The 20,701-nt window shown below is 49.6% G+C and overlaps 1 protein-coding gene across 1 annotated transcript; it reads right to left on the bottom strand.

Moving 5' to 3' along the window:
- Positions 1–2,229: 2,229 nt before the first annotated feature.
- On the bottom strand, positions 2,230–18,090 carry NR2E1 (nuclear receptor subfamily 2 group E member 1; the record flags this gene model as incomplete). The annotated part of the gene is made up of 9 exons (XM_080616251.1): positions 2,230–2,392; positions 4,808–4,913; positions 5,465–5,614; positions 6,000–6,096; positions 10,333–10,479; positions 11,753–11,988; positions 12,295–12,382; positions 13,068–13,213; positions 18,066–18,090. 9 exons carry the CDS (start codon positions 18,088–18,090, stop codon positions 2,230–2,232), a joined length of 1,158 nt encoding a protein of 385 aa, XP_080472377.1.
- Between the last annotated feature and the right edge of the window lie 2,611 nt (positions 18,091–20,701).

A 20,701-nucleotide genomic window follows, 5' to 3' on the forward strand; every position in this document is an offset into this window, starting at 1 on the left:
GCACTGGTTCAACTTCTTTAGCTTATAAACTGAATTGTCACACAGTGGAGAACCACAACTGCTTTTTCTGCCGTGTCCAGTTCTTTTTACAAGTGCTCCATCCTAATTTGTATAGAAGATGCTTTGAAGTCCTGTAGTCTCTGCTTTGTCTCACCTGACTCATCAAAAGACCGGTCTTGTATACTTGATGGCCTGGCTGTCTTGGAAAGGGTGGGATTTGAGCCCTAGCAGACTGCAAATGGAATAGAGCTGGGGTGAAAACTGACCTCTGAAACATGAGATTTTTGTATTTGTAGTCAATGGAGCTAGGATTTCACTTGTGGTCTGTATTCCTTGACACTGAAAACCATTGAGTCGTTGATATATGTTGTACGCTTCCACCTGTCATTTTACTGTGTGTGGCTCATTGTCATATGAAGGATATGTTATATTTCCATTCTGTTGCCAACTAGTTCTGTGCATTGGGAGCTGCTTATCTCTTTGGTGTGATGACACAAATGAACACTTTAGTAAAACCTCAGAATCTTTTTAATCAAAGCAATCTTTTTTATTTGGCACCCTTTGTTAGCTGTGCAAATACTAAAAATTGTAATAACAAAACAGAAGACTTCCTTATACTAGGTTAGACTTCTGATCTGCTTAGTATTGTGTCCTAGGAAAAGCTTTGTGTCAGCTCCTGAGAAGAAAACCTTGCAGAAGGTATATTTGAATTACAGGAAATGGCTGTATGCAGGATCTCAAAGTCCCTTGCCCCAAGGCAGGATCACCTGATCTGTTCCTTTAGTGTTTGTCTAACCTACTTTTTAAAACCTCTGATGGTGGAGACTCTGCAGCATCCAAGGCAATCCATTTTAATAGAGAATATTTCTGTTTCCTGGCAAGTAGGGTACAGGGGAGGAAACTAATCTGGAAACAGAAGGACAATTGTTAAATGAACAGTGGAAAGTAATTTAAATTCAATATATTTTTATTCTTTGTAAATACAATGAGTACAACTTTTTAACTTCACAAATCAGTTAATCCACTTTGTACAGGAAAAGTTTTACTCATTCTATGATAGTCCAAGTGCTGATTTTTCTCAGTGCTAGTTCCTAATAACAAATCAAATTTTGGAAAGTACAGCAGCTATCTTTAAATGTTTTTTTCCTACATTTTTTTATACATCAAATAAGCAGCTTATAACATGTCTGTGTGTGAGAGGGTGTAGGTGAACAAGGCTTCAAAATTAGAACCTGGAGTTTTCTAAAAAGGCATTGGAGACTTTTGGATATTGTTAGCATTGTATCAGTCAACAACTTCATTTCTTCGAAATAAAATTCCTTCCATTGATTATTTTTTCTTAATAGTCATTTCTCTGCACATCTCATTGACAAAGAGTTTGGCCACCGTTGCCTTTGGTTTCAGCACTGTGCCAACAGGACAGCCAGCAGGTCACTGAAGCGGTCATCTCCATTGTATTTGGTTTTGCTGTTTTAGTCTTCCTTTCTTGACTTGTGTCTTTTCAGGTGTGTTTGCGAATGCGTGTCTCTGTGTGTGGAAGAAGGGAAGAAGGTCAGGGAGGAAGTGTATAAAGCTCTTCTGTCTTTGAGATGTTAGCCGAACAAATTGTGGTGACATCCACAGCAAAGATCGCCAGTTCATTTTGCAGGAAGAATGGAGCTGCCATCATAAGCTACTTTTTAATCAGTTCTGAAGGCCACTTCATGATGTATTATAAGCAGAAGCAATGTTTTGGTAACCTGGTCTTAAATGTTGCCTACCATATTAAAAACATTTTCTCAACATAGGCTACTTTTAAAACAATTCTGAAGGCCACCGCATCTCATGTTACAACAGAAGCCAAGTTTGGTCACCCGGTTCCAAATACTGAACAAACTAAAGTACCTTCTTTCACATTTTGTCTCAGATCTGCCAGTTAAATGAGAGAATAGCAGAGTCTTTGTTAACTATGACTGGCATCTGAATTGCTTCCATCCTGTAGTAGCAGGAATAGCAGCCAAATTCCAACCACTTTCACTTTTTCTGTAGAACAAAGCATTCTCTCCATGATCTAAATCACTCTGTTCAGAGCAGCAGAATCATATCTACTGGGGTATTTTGTGTCAATGGGTTTAAAGGCTAAACATTCCCAGGCTTATGCTTCCCGTAGACTTTGTTAGTTGAGGCTTATTCTCCACAGATTAAAGTTCTTCTCAAACTGTCCATCCTGATGCTTTATTTTAAGGTGATTTATATGTCACTGGATTTGTACATATCTGAAAGCAGTCTTGTAATTGGTACATTCCCAATGGTCTTTTTGAAGAACACTTCTTCTATTGTAGATGGGCTAATGGAACGTAAAGCTGGTAAAAGCAATAAAAGTTTTCCAAAACGACAGGGTTGTGTCGGATACCTGGGAGACAGAGAGAGGGAAAAAATATTATTGATGTTTTAAAGTCTATTTTTCAAAGAAAATCTTTTACTTTATAGAAAAGACCAATATTCAACAAATTGTACAAATGGGTGCTACTGTGCTAAAACCCTGGGGTTTGTACTCAAGTGAGCAAGAAGGTTAATTCAGAGGAAAACTCTCCTAATGGAGATTAGCAGAATATAGACCAATGTGTTGGAGTTTTGATTAGCTCCTTTGTTTACTCCCTCAGGGTGGTAGCAATACAGAGACAAGATCTGCTCTGACTTGTCCCTCATACAACAACAATGTTCTTGATGCAGTTCAGGGAAGAGCTTGACCTATAATAAATACCCTGTCATTCAAAGTGCAATTTCAACTTAGCTGGATTGTCATGGTAATCATTCTGCCCCCTTTTGGTTGCTATATACATTTTGAAAGAAATTTTCTTGTTAAAGAAGCTGTATTTTATCCTCAGATACTGTGTTTGTGTAATAGGATATTTCCCATCCTTTCCCCCAGCTTTTGAAGCCAGCACAACGTAGGATATGTGTTCTAGCTGTGCTTTCACTGACTTCACACCAGTGATTCTCAAACCTCTGCTTACAGTGGTCTGTCTGAAAGAAGGACCGAAAAAGGTCATTTGGAGAAACACTCTGCTTCTCCAGTCTGGCCTTCCTCGTGTCCTCTTGAGAGCAGTTCCAGTGAGGTCAAAGGGTTGATGCTGCTGTAACACTGGCAGGAGGGTAAATTCAAGCCTGAGAATGAAATGCTAGCTGAAAGCCCTATCCCTCTGGAGTCAATGTAACAGTCCTGTCAGTGGACTGCACTTTTTTTCGTGTAGAAGAATGTCTTTTACAACAAGTACTGTTTAGCCCAGTAGCTAAGTATTTCCAGCAACACAGAAATGCAATGGAAAAGTTGCCATGCTTGGAAGGGAAACCATGGGTATGTAAAACCGTTCCTCCCTGGCTTTTATCTCCAATAGGCCCTGTTTCACTCAGAGACCCTAGGGAGCAGTCTTCATGGGAAAGGCCTTTCATAAGAACAGGAAGAGGTTGCCCTACAGCAGTTATTCTTTTTGCTCTACTATTTTTTTTTTGCTCAACGAGGCATAACTGGACGCTATTTGCATTTTTGCTCCTGTCCCCATGGTAGGCCATTCCCTATAGGCTAAACAGAAGTTCTTCAATAACTGCTGCCATCTAATCTCTGATACCAAGTGGACTTCTGCTAGACAGAGCTATTATGAGAATAGGTCAAAACTGCAGACGGAAAAGAATTGTATAAAAGTATCTCTTCCAGTGCTCCATCTCCCACTGTGCTAGTGTCATGGACTTCCACTTCAGGTAAGGGACTTAAGACATGGGCTTTGCAAAACCTGTTGCATTTCTCCACACAAGTCCTGAACCAACCAGAACAGCCGAATGAGACAAGGGCGAATATTTTCTTCCCACACAATGATTCTTATCACTCTGCTACAGCATCAAAATGGGATTCACAAGTTCTGGGTTTTTCATTTCAACCTGAGAACAGACTTAGGGTAGTGTCTTAGAAGAGCCGTTTAACTCCCTTGTGTCCTGATTTCTGTGTCTGCAAAGTGGGAGAAATTATATGGGGATTGGAGATCATTGGTGAAAAATACTCATCCTGCCATCAGATGTGGCTTTCAGCATCACAATTAACAGTATTTAATTGAATAAAATGTAAAGGAAAATGTAGCCTTCTGAACTGCAAAGTGTTCCACAGCAGGTATCACTTCCTAAGGCAAGATCTCTCCTTCTAGTGCTTTTCAGTTTGTCTGAATATATTGAGGTACCGGAGTGCATTCAGAAAAGAGCAATGAAGCTGATGAAGGCTCTAGAGGAGAAGTCCTCAGAGGAACAGCTGAAGGAACTGGGGTTGTTTAGTCTTGAGAAAAGGAGGCTTGGAGGTACCTTATCACTGTCTACCTGAAAGGAGGTTGTAGTGAGGAGGTGGCTGTTCTCTCAAGTAACAAGTGGTAGGACAAGAGGAAATGGCCTCAAGTTGCACCAGGGGAGGTTTAGATTGGATATTAGGAAAAATTTCTTCACCAAAAGGGTTGCCAAGCACTGGAACAGGCTGCCTAGGGAAGGGGTGGTCTCACCATCCCTGGAGGGATTTAAAAGACGTGTAGATGTGGTGCTTGGGGAGATGGTTTAGTGGTGGACTTGGCAGTGTTAGGTTAATGATTGGACTTGATGATCCTAAGAGTCTTTCATAACCTTTTCTATTATTCTATTTCATCAGGAAATACCAGCAGGCTGACAGCCAATGTATACTTGTTGTAACAGCCTGGTCTTCACTTCAGTCAGTGGAAATGTCACCTTTCACTACAGTGAAAGCAGGATTTTACCCCTACACCTGCAATACGTATTGAGAGAAGACACCACTCACCTGGTATGAATGTAGCTGTTCAGAGTGAGCTGGGCTTCATCTTGAAGGGCTGCTATGGCGGCAGCATTTCGGAAACTCCTCAGTTCAGAACCACTGTGTGTAGGCACTGGAAAGCAGATCAGTTACTAGTTACTGGAGAGGGACATTTTACAAGGGGTTGTAGTGACAGGGCAAGGAGTAATGGCTTTAAGCTGAAAGAGAGTAGACTTAGATTAGATGTAAGCTCTTTACTGTGAGGGTGGTGAGACACTGGCAGAGGTTGCTCAGAGAAGTTGCGGCTATCCCAACCCTGGCACTGTTCAGGGCCAGGCTGGATGGGGCTTAGAGCAACCTGATCTAATGGAAGGTGTCGCTGTGCATAGGAGAGGGTTGAGGCTGGATGAGCTTTAAGGTCTCTTCCGACCCAAAACTTTCTATGATTCTAGTTCAGCTTTACCCTTAGGTGGGTCAAAACCAGTTCAGCTAGTGCTATCAATGGAAATTAGACATTCCCATTATTTCCACAGTGCTCCAAATACAACACTGACTGCTGGGATTCAATACTGAGAAACCTGTTGGTTGATATAAAGCTATGTTTGGTTTAAAGCATCATAGTTGCTTTAAAGTAGCAGCCTCATAGTTACCAGACCAGATGAGCAACGGATTCTCTCTGCTTACCAGCTTTAAAAGTGACAATGCATTTGAGACAGGCAAATTCGGTAGCATCTAGCCGAAGTTGTCTAAATCTAGCCACAACCTCCTGTAAAGCCTGTATTTCTGAAATAATTTTATTCAGCTTCTGAGAATCTGTATTGTCACCGTTCATGCCTAAAACAGAAACAGATGAAATAAATAATATTAAAGGCATTTGCTTTATTTTATATTGATTTCTGACAAAATCCTCTGTATCAATATCCACTCTATTGTCACACTCGTCTATCTGGTTCCATGTAAACTGACTATATTGTATGAAAGTTAATATAAAATCTTCTCTTGGATGATAACAAACACAGTAATTTGCATTTAAATGACAATGCAAGCAGTCATGAATACAACAAAACAACATTATTTGCATTTAAATATAGATTTATAAATGACAGGTATGCTCTATTGTTCTGTAGGAATTTGTTATTCTTTACATGTTGTTCTTTTTTCAGTAATGTATTTTTATGGTAATTTTTGTAACAAAGTCATTAAATCGTGCAATTCTTACCAGATACAGCCAGTAGAGTGTTAGCATCAACTGGAATGGCCCATTGTGCTATTCCTAGAACAAACAGTTCTCTCCAAGCATCTTCCAAAAGCATCAGCTGTCATACAATAGATGTACAATATAACATAGTGTATAATTTATAGATTTATAGACAATTTAAATATGTAAATTTCTGTTATTTTAAAAGCTACTTTAAATGCCTGTCATGGTATTTATCCCGCAGCATTTGTTAGCTCTTCTCTTAGCTTTCTGAGAAGGTGTCTAGAAATAAGTCTTCATTGTAGCAGACCACTGAAGGTTGGCTCACTGTGCACTGTGTTGTGGACCAAAAGGGAGAAGGAGAGAGTGAGAACTCTCACCATAGGGAGCTTGCTCACAGCATGAGCACTCACCTGTGTTTCTCAGCACAGTGTGGGCTCTCTCCTCCTCACACATACAGCTGTACTAGGACAAGCTGGACAGTGCTCTCCTATTACCCTCTAGGGATTACCCACCTTTTCCTCAGGAAGACAAGATTTGTAAAGAAAAGCCTGGACAACATCCTGAAATTACATCACTCTGTAGGGAGCACTGCTTTAGAGCACAAGCGTATCTTTAACCCCTTCCTTACTAAGCAAGTCTTTAGCTCTTTAACGCACAGCATCTGGACACACATTCAGTTTCTTATGTCACCTGTTCTCCTGCTTCTTGCTTAAAATCACTCAGAAATTCCAGGCACTAAGAGCTTTTCCTGTCAGGGAACTGAGTATCCAAGCACCTACAATGACAGCATTGCTAGTTCTCTGCAATTTTTGCACATTGCCTGGTTGTGTGGAAGATGCGTTTTTCTCCGTTCGGAGGCATTGCCTTTGATTTCTGTGGAGAAGCAGTGATGCATCTGAAGAGGAGACAAGACTGGTGATACAGACTAGCAAAGCCAGAACAGCCATGTTTAGTCTTGAGGGCATCTGTGGATTATTGGCCCAGGACAACTCTTAAGAGGGGTATATAGGGTTTCTGGTTCAGATGAAGTTCATGGCCTAAAGGACATGCTGTGGTTCGTACACATTGCTGGGACCTCATGTCTATCAGTAGGGTGGGAGAGATTTGGAGGGGTAAGAACTGTAATGGAGTTAGGAGGTATCATCTGGTGGCTCCATCCAGTGGAAAGAAATTGCCCAAAACTAATGCAGCAGAAAACCCCAAATGACAAGAGTTAATATTGCTATGGTCCTGAAAGTATCAGCAGCTTAGCTTCTTAGGAAAATAGGAAGGAGGGTATTTTATGTCTATAAAGAGTTTGCAAGGAAGAACAAAGTAAATAAGTATGTTGTAAAAATGAATTATTATTTCCTTGGAATCATATGTGAAAGTAATAGATACAGAATGCATGCAGTAAAAGTGAATCCTTTATCTATGTGCCAACTCTTAACAGTGTTACAAGTTTTAAACTACCCTGTTCCAATCAGAATGGAAGAGCTTTCAGAGGCTCTGCTCTCTGTCACTGTAGGCTTTTTGTGCTATGTGCTGTGCAGAACTTGTACATAACCTGACTAAGGAAACTGTGACGGGAAAGTACTTCTGACTCTGCATGCAGTTACTGTTTGAAATAATTAAGGATTTTACAGTACTGGAAGCTGCCCAGGTCATTGTATGAGATGGGAGGTGGCATGGGGGTGCCTGGGGTGCAGTGCCCATCTTAGCTCTGTTCTGAGAACAGCTGAACCTGCTTCTGAGTCTCCCAACTGCTGCAGTCTGTGAACCCAGCCCCTCCTCCAGATAATCCTGCCTGATGGATGTGCAGGTTTCTGTATGACATAGGAAATGATTCAACAGCCTTTCATTTGCTTTTGTAAAACTTTTTTTGTCATTCATCCATGCAGATACAATGGTAATGAATGGTAGTTCCTGGAAGATATCAATTTCGCGTGTTCTTTCCCACTAAGTCTTTAAAGTCAGAAGACTTTAGAAATAAGAGACTATTCCAATAGCCGAAGCTTTCTTCATGCCTATGCATAAGTCTGTAAAACTACCAATTAAAATAATTCATGCTGAAGTCATACTCAGCCCTCCTTTTTCAAAGCAACAAGAAATACCAGGCTTTCTGAAGGACTGGTTTCTGCTTCTTAATCAACCCTATCCTGTAAGTATGACCTTTTGTTGGTGACTTGCATTGGGCCAACCTGTCCTACGGACAAGCTGGGCAGGTGTGCAGGCCAGCAGAACTTAAAAGCATGGCATTTTGTTGTGTGGCTTCCAGTCCACAATGGGATTAGCTGTGTGGAGCTGGGGAAGGGACAGCCTCTGTGTTACTGAGGGTAGTGACAGTGCAACCCTCTGACTTGTGTTTTGTCAGCAAATTGGTTTCTACTTATTTCCTTGCCTTCCAGATGAGACTCTCACAGAGTCCTGGAGTCACAATGCACTTGCCTTTTTGGAAGAGCACAGACAAAAGCAAAATCCAGGAAGGGGTTTTAGACTCTTCTCAGGCAGATGTCAGGGATGCAAAAAGAGAAATGCAGACATTTACAGCTGGGCCATTGTCACATTAAATAATGCAATGGCATGGTTATAAAAATCAACTGATTATTGATGAAATAAGGTGATTATTAAAATCAGAGTTATTTCTTCTACAGCTCTCCTAAATATGACAAGGGAATCAAGCAGGAAGAGGCTCAGTCAAAGCTTTGGAGCTGAGCAGCTCTGAGTTTTGAGGAAGCTGGCTTGCAGTGAGGTACAGCAAGTCAAGGTGATGTTAAGGAAAGGCTGGGATTTTAATGAGTAATTCACTACCATTAGTACCTGATATGAAAGTGAAAGAGGCAGCAGGTTATTTAAAGATAATGGGAGCACTCTGGTATGTATGGTGGATATGCAGGGTGTGCTGTCTGAGGCACGCTTGATCATCTGCAATGGAGAACTCCTTTGTCCCCAAATCCTGCTGCCCCCTCTTCTGCACACTAACAGAGACAATGACCTAGTGGGAAACATATCCATATTATGTCAAATAAAGCCTTCACCTTAGGAGCCTCCTGTGTTCGTCACTGGTCTAAAGACAGACCTGGCTCCTTCCCGTGTACTGAGGCTGCTGCTGAAGTGGCACACGTGCTGCTTGTGCCTGATATTTGGGCCTGTTTCTTTGATTGCTAGATATGATAGACCTGGTGCTCCACAGAAGTGGTGGCAGCAGAAGAGAACCGCCCCGGGACTGCTGCCTTGCTACCGGCATGCACTGCCTCCCGGGGTCTACCTAGTTGCTCCTCCCATGGTCTCGTTGCAGCCAGAGCTGAACAGCGACCCCCTTTGACTAATTTCATGGCAAGGATTTCAAACCACGGGGCTGGTGCTAGAAAGAGAACATTTCGATGTACTTCAGCTTTATACTGCGTTGGGACCATCATGATTTACCTTTAGGTAGAAAACACTACTGGTTTCCTAAGAAGCTATCTTCTCTCAGTTCAAAATATGTCTTTGCATATCAACTACAATCCTTGCAACATGCATCTACAGAAAGGAACTAGTTCCTCTGATGGCTGCTATGGAACATCTAAGGTGCAACGTTTCTAGTTACCATTTAGGGAAATTAGCTCAATCATATCAAAGTATTAGGTGTCTTTTATGATTGGAGCTTTGTGTAGATTTGCCCCCTTCCAGTTTATAATCATCTGATTACTTTTTTAAAAAATTAATGCATTCTACAAAGCACACTGAGTCCTCATCAAGAATCAAGTCATTAAGAAATTGCTTCAGCTCGTATGGTTCACATATGATTTACTCAAAGCAAAGGCAAATTGTCATAGAGGAAAACAAGACAAATTAGAGGAGATTTTAATTAATGGTGAAAAATACTGGGGGGTAGCCAAATTCTGCTTCCACCATATTGGTGTGATTTTAAGTTCACTGAAGCCAACATGAATAAGGAAAAAATGTTGGCTATCTAAACAGGAAGAGAGGAGGGGAGGGGAGGGGAGAGGAAAGGAGAGGAGAGGAGAGGAAAGGACTGGTCCTCAGAAATCACCCCAGTCACCCCCTGACTGTCATAGCCTGTTGACTTTTCCCCTAGAACTTGTCCTCCCATAATATATGCTTTATATTAGTTATTTGGATTGTTTGGTTTATTTTTTTCCTGGCTTGATTTCCATTTGCTTCATGGAATGAAAGTTGGAGGAAAGCTGTTTCTAAATCACTGCCTTGTTTTCAGGGACAGACCAGAACTCTGCCCTAAACTTCAGAACTTCTGATGTCCATTGAGGATTTAAAGGTCTAGGGCTGAAGGCTCAGGATCCAGTCTGAGCTCGGAGCCTTCTTTAACAGGCAGGCCAAGCCAATGCTTCTCCCACCGCAGGTGTCTTACCTGGTCTTGTAAGGACAAGGTGGAGAAGGCTGGGACGCTCTTGGCCCACTTGATGCTCATGAACAGAAGTCTGGCTGCTGACTCGCAGACAGATTCGGTGGCCACTTCGTAGAGATACATAGGGGTACCATTGACTTCATGCGGGTACTAATGTCAAAAAGAAAATAAAGGAACTTCATACAGTGTCACTAAGGCAGCCTCATCTTCCTCTCCCCTAGAGCTGCCGTTCAGTGCATCATGCTCATGCCCAACACAGAGTGTGCACTCTCTTCTTCTGCAAGCAGAGGGCATTGCTTTCAGCGGCCTCACCCCAAATGCTCTCTGCTGCTCATACGCGTGGATGAACTGTACTACAGAAACAGTTCTCCAGAGGAGGTTGAAGGGAGAATTAAATTATTACATCACGGAGGAAGAGAGGTGGGGAGGGAGGGGGGAGAATTACCAAAATGTGATGTCATCCTTTACCCTGTTACACAGTAGCACCCCTATTAGAATTGAAAGGCTACACATTTGATTAGAATTTGTGTAACCTTTGCTTCAGAAGCTGATTTAGCACTGCTGCCTTTCCTCAGCAAAGAAATAAGCACTTGTTTAGCCTTAACCTTCATCTATCTCCCTGACTGCAACAGGCAGTAAGCAGATGTGTAGAGATAAGCATAACTACCTAAAGGTTTTGTAGGGCTGGAATGGAGTGACATGTGCTCTGTTTTCTTGCTAAATAATTTCTCATTCGGTATTTTCCAGAATTACAATATAAATATACACTGTGATCATGTTCATGATGGATTCTGCCAAGCTACTCTAAAAATGCAGAACTATTTAAGCAGTCTCTTCTACGGTTTTCTAGGTGCTGTAAATACACAAAATACCATTGCAAATCAGTTAATGATAAACGTCACCTTATCACCTATGCAGCTGAGGCCACAGCAGTGCTTCCACTGGGCTACTTAGAAAATGTTACAGCCAAAAAGCACAGAGACAGCTTAGACATGATGATGTCTGTTTGGACAAGCTGCAGGCTTTGGTCGCTACGGATAGTACTTTCTGGACTACACCACTGTGGAGATGGGCATTTTACTAAGAAAGCTCAGTGACTGCGTTCCTCATGAATCAAGGATTAAAACCGACTTATGAATGGGCCACTACAGGCAGGGTAGCACTCCTGCAACCATGAAGGTGTAAGGATGTAGGAGAGACAGGTTTTGTATGGAGAAGGCTATCCGTCAGTCCTTCTGCATACTCCTTCTGCAGAGGGCCTCTTAGCCCTTGTACCCCATATCTTCAGAGCTTTTAGGGGCATAACAAAAGAGTCCCCACAACATTTTGCCATGCCTATCCCAGAGACAGGAAGGAGCAGATGGGCTGCAGGCACCCTGGCAGTGAGGCCTGCAGGCTCACTGGGACCAAGGCAGTGGCTGACCTTTGGGGTGGGCTGTGCCAGGCCCACCAGAGCCTGCCTCTCCGGTGTGCCAGCAACGGCTGCCAGCTCCAGGCCATGTGGCTCCAACTGGGAGACAGTGGTGAAGAAGGCGGGTGCTGGCAGGGCAGCAGCAGGGAAATGCGGAGCGCTGCTGCTCTCCTCCTTGTGCCCACGGAAGTAGAGGGCCACCTGCTTCCGTATCGTTGATGTCCGGGGGCCCCGCTCGTGCTGCACCGCTGCAGGTACCAAGAAGATGAGAGGGGGTCACTGCAGGGTCATACACCGGGTACCCCACACTGCTCCACTGGGCTTCTCTCCCTCTTGGCAGGTTTTTGGGGCCAGTCCCATACCCCCACCCGGGGAGTGTCTGGGGAGAAATAGGAGAGGCTGCTGCGGCATGGCAAGGGGAGGGAGGGGATTATTAGGGGCCCGGGGGAGTAAAGGGAGACCCCGCAGGAACACACCGCTCCCCAGTTCACAGCAAGGCTCGTCTCCCTCCTGCCTCCCTGCCGCCCCGGCCCCAGGGGAGGGGGAGCAGGTACCGTCTTTGTTCATGTTGACCTCCAAGCACTTCTTCAACCGGCAGGCCCGGCACTGGTTCCTGTGCGTCTTGTCCACCGGGCAGCCTCCCTGCCACACAGCCAGCCGTCAGGCGGGGGGACCAGCGCGCTCTGCTCGCAGCCCTCCCCGCTGCGGCAGCGGGCACGGAGGGGGCTGCCCCTGGCAGGGCGCCAGTGGGGGGCCGAGCACAGCGAGCCGTACCGGGCTGCTTGGCCCAGCGGCGGGGCGGGCTGTGCCGCCTTCAGCACCCGAGACAGCGACGGCGGCACCGCCCCCTCGGGGTGCCCCGGTCCTGGTCCCTCGTGCCCCCTCCCCCGGCTCCCCGCGTCCCCATCCCCGCATCCCCGCGGGTCCGGGCCGGGGTGGGAATGAGTGCGGCCGGAGCGGCAAGGGAGAAAAGAGGAGTGACCCGTCGGGGTGGAAAGCGTGCGGGCTGTCCATCGACCGACTAAGGACGGTGGCTTACCGAGGGTCTGCCCCTCTTCTCTTCCCTCGTGTAACAAGTTGGTGAGCTGGCCGCAGGCCTCCCCTCGCCGCCATCCCCGCTCTCTCCTGGCTCAGACCCCCATCCTCCCCAGAGCTGGGGGACCCAGCGAGCGGCCTCGGACCGAAAGCCCCCCCGGGGAGGGAGGGAAATCCAGCCGTGCGGCAGCTGGATCGTACCGCTGCGGGTGTTCTTGCTGGTGGGGGGGCGGGGGGTGGGCAATGCGGGGTCCTGGGGAAAGCAAGGTAAGAGGTGCAGGCGGTGAGGTACCTGATTGCCTGATTTGCAAACATAGGTCCTGTTCCTCCTGATGCTCCGCTTGAAAAACCCGGAGCACCCATCGCAGGCGTAAACCCCGTAATGCTTCCCGGAGCTGCGGTCCCCACACACTTTGCAAGGGATGTCTAAAATGCGACCTGAAAGCAGAGAAGGGGGAGAGGGAGAGAGCTCAGCAGTCTGACCTCCGGAGGGATTAGCCCCAGAGCCGCAGTACAAGCAAATAATGAAGTGATTTTATAGCCAACTTTCTTTTCCTTGAGCAAGTGTCAGTTTTCTACAATGAGCATTATTCATGCCCCGCTACGTTTATTTGGATCTTCTATAATCGCCAAGACCCATTTTGGAAGGGAAGATTACAGCCGCAGGAGCAGCAGACTTGCCTGCTAGAAGTGGGGATGCGGGGGGGGGCACGATTTCTGGGACGGGAGGGGGGCGGAGGGTGTTCCCCCGCTTTCTGGCGCTCGGCAGACAGAAGTCGGCGCTTTCCCTGGTCAGGAGAGCACTCGGGGCACGAAGGCGCGGAATAAACCAAAACAAAATAAAATGACCGGGGAGCCAAGTGACCTCCTCCCCCATCTCACAATCCCAGCGAGAGGAGCCCTGTTCCTGGCACAGAAGAGGGATGCCATTTTCTTCACACCAAAACCTGCAGCAGAACTTTCCGTCTCGCCTTTGTGCGCGGTCGAAGCTGCGGGCAGGGGTATGTGGATGGCGGGAGGGCTGGAATTGAAAATGTTCCGAGTGTCAAGTACAGACTCGCACAGACAGTATCCCAGCCTGGGTCAAGAAACTCGCCAAACCCCCGCCGGCTTCTGCATTTTCTCCGGCTTTTCTATTTACTTTTTCTTTTACTTTTTATTTTCTTTTTTTTTTTTTTCTTTCCATTTATCTTCTCCTTATTCTTTTTTCTTTCTTTTTCTTTTCCTTCCCTTCCCTTCCCTTCCCTTCCCTTCCCTTCCCTTCCCTTCCCTTCCCTTCCCTTCCCTTCCCTTCCCTCTTTCTTCCCTTCTCTTCTCTTCTCTTCTCTTCTCTTCTCTTCTCTTCTCTTCTCTTCTCTTCTCTTCTCTTCTCTTCTCTTCTCTTCTCTTCTTCTCTCCTCTCCTCTCCTCTCCTCTCCTCTCCTCTCCTCTCCTCTCCTCTCCTCTCCTCTCCTCTTTTCCCTTCTCTTCACTTCTCTTCACTTCTCTTCCGTTTTTCTCCTCTCCTCTCCCTTCTTTCTTTTTCAATCTAAACAGCCTTCCTTCCTCCTACCAGAACTTAAGCTGGAGATTCATTCCAAACCTTGGTCTCCAAACTCGAATGGAGAGCTCTCGGGGCCGCTATCTTTGTTTGGAAGTAGTTTAGGAAGAGCCCCGGCTGCGGGTGGCAGGGGGTGAGGCCTGGAAGGGGGGAGGCGGCAGCGTGCTGAGGGGTGCGGAGCGTTGCTGGGGGGCGGGAGGGGGAGGGTGGTGATGGAAACAGGCCGCAGGGTCTCCTCTCGCTCCCTAGAGAATTTAGGAGTCCGAGATACTTTCAGACATGTCTACTCTAAGGCTCTAAGACAATGCCTGCTGGCAGACAATGGGGACATTAGATAGTGTTAACTTAATGATTTTGCCCATTGAAACTCGTATGACTGCCTCCAATGAGCACAAGCTGCCAGCTTCTCCCCTAAATGAAACCCGACAGCTGCTATACACAACACGGCGAGAGGGACAGGGATTAGGTTAGGAGCTGCGAGAGGGAGGGGTGGCGGAGGGAGGGAGGGAGAGAAAGTGGGAGGGAAGCAGGGAGGGAGAAAGGTTAAAGAATAAAAAACTTTTACGCAATTAATAAGGAGCGCAGCTAAAGGAAGCTTCCCCCCCCCCCCCCCCCCCCCCCCGCCGCCGCCGCCTGCGAGCAATCCGGGGCTTTGGAGCTGCAGGTAGGCGCCCGTGAGGAGGGCTGGGGCCAAGGCACGGTTTCTGGGAGTGTGTAATTACAAGCCCTCCTTGCCACCTGCCTATTGGGGCACCAGTGACCCGTCAAAAAGTGTAGCATGGGAATTCGGATATCGCACAATGCCAACGGGGGAAAGCGCTCGACTTCCCTCTCCAGCCCTTAGCATCCACGGGGAGAGAGGGGGTCCACACGCAAGCACACAAAGGAGGAGGAGGAGGAGGGGCAGGCTGGGGGTCAGGGGAGAGACACTGAAGCGGTACGTGCAGCGGTGCTGCATCCCGGAGCAGAGCCCCGCGCTGCCCCCCGCGCACTCCGGCCCGCCGCCGATACAGGCACCGGGTACACCCCTCTCCCGCCTTCCTCAGCAGCGGCTGGGACGGGGGTCCCTGGAACCGGGCAGAGCTGGGGGTCCCCCCTCCTCCGGCCGGCCTGCGGCGGGGGGCAGCCAGCTCAGCTCCCTCGACGCTAAAAGCGGGTAGCAGGGAAAGGAGAAACTTGGATTAGTTTTCCAAACCAGTTTTCCCCAGACGGATTTTAAGTTTGGAAGTCGCTTTAAAAAAAAAGTCAGATGCATTATATAGGTCCATATCCACACCATGTATGTAAACATCAGTTCCGTGTATTCCTTACACGTCTATAAAACCCGTGCACCTGGAGCACCTCGCCAAACTCAACCAAGCACATTTCCAGCGGTCGGAGCGGCGCGGACGGTCCGATCGGTTCCGTGGCCCCCGAGGAGCCGGAGGACGGGGAAGGGGGGACACGGAAGCACCGAAAAGGCGGGGGGAGCGGCTGGAGCCGGGCCGCTCTGTCCCGCCGCAATCCCGGCCCCGCTCTGCACCCTCACCCGCCCCACGGAGGCTGTTATGAGAAAACTTTCGTACAGGGCAAAATATGGAATAAGTAGACGGGGAAGAGGCAGGGCAGGGGGTGTGGGAAGAGAAAAATGTAAGCTTGACACGGGGTCATGAGATAACTGGTGAACTCTGTTTAAAAGTGCTCCGGTTTCCCGAGGTACAGCTTCGTCTCAGAAGTTTAGCACTAAGCAAATGGGATTTCTGTTCAGCTGGGAAACCGTTTTGAGCATCCCACGACAGGGGGTCCTTGGGGGCTTTTTCTGTGTGTCATAATTGCTTAAAGGATATATGGCAGCCCCGATTACTGTAATTACCATCAGAGGCTGTTGAAAGAAGTTACTCTGTGCTCGGTGGACGGCGGGACGGGGTCTCGTTACCACCCAAGCAGACACCGCAGCCAACGTCGCCAGGAGCCCACCGGCGCGCAGAAAGGCTGGTCCGGAGACCCCTTGCCTGGGAGTCCCCGGAAGCCCCCGAGGACCTCCGAAACGGGCGCCCAGGCCCCTGGACAGCGAGCCGGACTTTTGTATGAGCTGCCGAGGCCGGCTGGACTCGGGCCCCGACTCGGCGCAGGCCCCGCTTGTCCCCGTCCCCGCGGGGGCCTGGCCTGGTCCGGCCTGGGGATCCCTTTCGGGCGGGTGCCAGGCGCCTGCGGGGAGTTCAGAATAAGCAGTGAAAGCGGCGGCAGTGGCCGGGGTCGCGCAGCGCCGTGTAGCGCCGTCCAGCCGTCCGGAATTTCTGCCCTGCAGCATGTCTCCTGCAGAAGCTCCGCCGTCCTTTGGGGACGAAGCCCCCCCGGCCCTTCCTTCCCCGTCACTTAGATCTCTGTCCGGGTACCCGACAACGTCCAGATGCGGCTGTTCTGGGGCCTGATCCTGCGCCGGCTCCCTTCTCACTTACCGGGAAGTTCGGCAGCGCAGGCGGCGAGAAGCAGCCTCGGCCGCCGCTGCACCTTCCCCTCCGCCGGTTCTTACCTCCACCGCACCCCGTTACTCGTTTTATTATTATTATTTTTTCCCTCTCGGGGGCTTTGCTCGGAAAACGGCTCGCTCAGCCTCGCGGTGGGAAAAGGCAATTCAACTCACACCGAAACGGAGGCCCGGCCGCAGCCCCGGGCCCTGCGGTCTCCGCGCTGCCCGTCCACCTCCTCCAAGCCGCGGCCCCCGCCTGCCCTCGGCCCCTCCGCTGCGGGACTCGACTCTCCCCCCCAACACACACACCCGGATCCCGGCCCCCGTGGACAAAGGGCGGACCCGGGTCAAGATAACGGAGAGCAGCGGCGTGGAGAAGGCCGCAGGGCTAGGGGGCAGCCGGCGGCAGGTACAGCGGTCGGTCCCTCCCGGCTCTGCTGCCGGTTTTCCGCCGCTCCGCAAGCCCTGGAGCCGGCAGGAGCGCGGAGGAAATATCTGTCCGATCCATCACTTGTCAGACATTAAATTGGATTGGGTATTTTTTCCCCCCCTTTGTTACTGACTCCATCCATATTACAAACTCCAAAAGTCTCATTGGGATTATACGGATTGAGCCATTCTGCAAGAGCGGTTAGTCATGCTTTAAATTCCCCAGTTATGAGGTGTATGGTGTATGGATTTAGGATTAAGAAAAATGTGACTTTTAAGTTGTTTGTGCTTTCCTCGTTGCAGGATTATTTGTTGTAACTGGAAATGGTGTGCAAAGTATTGCATTTAAATCCTCCTTCCACAGAGCTGCTTACGTGATCCCGTGTAATTGAGTGACCGGAGTTTCAAACTCTTAAAAAGAAATTATTATGTCGTAGCAGATTGCATAAAGTCCGTAAGAAGAACAGCACTTTTCAACTCCGTAACGCCCTTTAAACCCAAACCTTCTTCCCTCCGTCCCAGTACCGGAGACCCGCGAACAACCGCCCGTACTCCGGCAGGACAAGCCCCATCCCCGCTGCCTTTCCGGGGGCTCGCTGCCCCCGGTCCCGCAGCGGAAAGCAGGGCCGGACCGCGGGAAGGCGGCTTTTTGTAATCCCCGGGCCTTCAAACTCCATCGGGACAACTCCGAGCCGATATATTGCCACTCCGGATGGAAATAAACACTATTATTACGGGGAAGGGGTAAGAACCCAAACTACAACACACACACACACCCCCGCCTCTCCCTCCCCTCCACCTCCCGCCCCCCAGGCCAGGCTGCAGCCGGTCTGGGAAAGGCTGCTCGAAGCCTCCACCGCGTTATTACCCACTTGTTGATCCCGCCGGCTTGCTCATGCTCGAAGGCCCCGGAGTCGTTAAACTCAGGGCGAAGTGTCGATGCCGGGGCGAGGCCGGTGTCCGTGTGTCCCCCCCCGTGTTCTTCCCCCCTCCCGCCCGCCGGCGAGTCGGCAGCGGCGGCTCCGCGAGGCAGGTGCCTCCCTCGGGCGCTCACTGCTGGCTCCGCCGAGGGGACCGGCGCATCCTCGCCGCTGCCCCGCTCCTCCGAGGGACGGGAGCACGCTGCGAGAAGGCGGCAAAGCGGTGGGAGGGAAGGAGCAAAAAGGAAAGGAAAAAAAAAAAAAAAAAAAAAAAAGAAAAGAAAGAGAAAAATATAAAAAAAGAAAGAAAAAGGGAAAGCAACGAAATGGCCCAACGCCGGTGCTCTCCCCTGCGAGCGGCTGCTCTCGGGACCCCGGAAGGTGCGGGGGATGAGGGCGGGCTCGCTGCCGGGCTCCTGGAAGACGAGCGGGAGCCGCAGCAGCCAGGGACAACAATGAGGCGAAGGAGAAGGTGGGATGGGGAGCGGGGCTCCGCGCCGAGCGCCTGGGTGCAGCGAACAGGGAGATCAGAGCCTGGAAAAAAGAATGGAAGGGGGGAAAAGGCGTCAGAGGAGGCTGTCTCTGCCTCTCAGAAACTGAATGGTATAAAAAGGGAAAGGTTTCCAGAAGTTCATTACACTGGCTGACTTTGCGCTTTGAGCTCCAGGCTTCGGCCCCTATAATAGCGGCAGAAGCAAGTGACAGCGGCGGTGCGGGGAGGGGACGCCCCTCTTCCACCGAGCCCCCCTTGCTTCCCTCCAGCTCCCGCCGCCGCGTGACGTCACCCCGCGCGGGCACGGGGAGGGGGTTACATGCTAATGATATTAATGAACACCCGAGCGCCTTTCGCACAGGACACGGCGGCCGCCGAGGCGAGTCCGCCTCCTTGCTCGCCTTGTACCCTCTCTGTCATAGAAAGGGACAACCTCTTCCACCACCACGACCCCCCCCCCCAAAAAAAAAAAGGGAAGAAAAAAGGAGAAATAAATAAAAGAAAAAAGAGAAGACAAAAGAAAAGCAGAAAGCACGGATCAAGATCCCGTTTCTTTCCCATTTTGCCCTGGCGAGGTGGGACCAGCCTGCGGTTCTTCCCTGCCGTTGCCCTTGCCCCAGGCCGGGTAGCGGCTGTGCTGGCGGCTGGCGGGGAGCGGGAAGGGGATGCCAGCCGAGCCGACCCGCGCCGGGCAGAGTCGTGCCTATCCAGGCTGCCAGCCTTCCCGCCGGGCGGCCGGACCCCGTTCCTGCGGCGTGAGATGGCAGCTGGCATGGCGGGAGCTTGGCTAGGCTGGCTCCTGGATGCGTGCGGCGGGGGGGCGCAGGGGAGAGTTCGGGAGGGCTGCGCTCGCCCTCGGGAGGGGCGGGGAGCTGTGCCCTGCTCCTGCCTCGAAAAACTCCGGAGCCGGAGTCGCCTCCGCCTGCCACCCGCCAGCCGACCCGGCCCTGCGGCCGAGACCTGTTGCACGGCGGCCGTGCAAGGAGCCCTCCCGCAGCTGAGGTCACGCCTCCCGCCCCCCCCCCCGGGCCCCGCCTGCCCCGCAGGGTTGCGCTGACTCCCGGCATCCAGACACCGAGTGTCCCACAGCGCTGCCAGGGGGGCGGTGAGGCGCCACAGGTGGAACCCCTTCCAAACTCAGCAGCTCTCGTTTCACCTAGGGGCTTCCGAGCTCTCCCACTCCTGTGGAAAACTGTGAGGTGGGAGCTGACAGAGCAGCTTAAGGGTGACGAGAGGTGGGTGTCTGGGAAGGGAGGAAAGAGCATCTCTCCTGCGGATGCAAGCTGAGGTGGGTGGTGGCACCAGAGAGGAGGGCCGGCAGTTGCTGAGGAGCTTGTACCAGCCCTTGGATGTCCCTCTGTCACTGCTTTCTCATCCCTGCCACTGGTGTGAGGTGTTAATGCACAACTGACTTCCCTCTTGCTTGTTGTGATCTGGAGGGATGTGGTGCTCAGCTCAGCCGCAGACACTCTGTCCCTGTCCTTGTGCACTTCATATTTCATTCTTCCATTCTTCTGTCCTAAGCCATGGGTGACTCCTCTTCATAGGTGACTTGTCTCGTGCCTATACCATACTTGTGTCACAAGGCTGCGTGACTCTTGGCAGCACTGGGACCCCAGTGCTTTCTGCTTTTTGCTCCCCATGGGTCCAGCACATCCATGGCACAGATCCTTCTTGAATGAGGCCTTGAATTAGGACAAGTTCAGTCCTGCCTAATACTGAGGGACACTGTCCAGAGGGCCGGGAAGTTGCTCAGGGAGATACCAGAAAGCAAATAAACTGCTGGATCAGGGAACTCGGGCAGATACTCACTTCAAATTTGCTTCCAGGGAGGCAGGGAAAAGTTTGCCTCCTTGAGCAAAATTCAAAGCAACAGGGAAGGAGATGACCATTCTATATTAGCAGGTCTTGGAGGGCAAAACAGAGGGAGAAGATTAAATGGCAGCATGGCCCAAACCTGGCCCTGGGCATACCCTACACTAGTGAGACACTAGTGCTATGGGGCAGTCTTGCCTCATAGCAGCCACAATTCTTTGCCTGTAAACTCAAAACCACATGAAAAACATTGCAAAGGCTGGCCAAACTGTGCCCACAG

Source organism: Psittacula echo (assembly GCF_963264785.1).
Source record: "Psittacula echo genome assembly, chromosome: 4".
NCBI classification, from domain to species: domain Eukaryota; kingdom Metazoa; phylum Chordata; class Aves; order Psittaciformes; family Psittacidae; genus Psittacula; species Psittacula echo.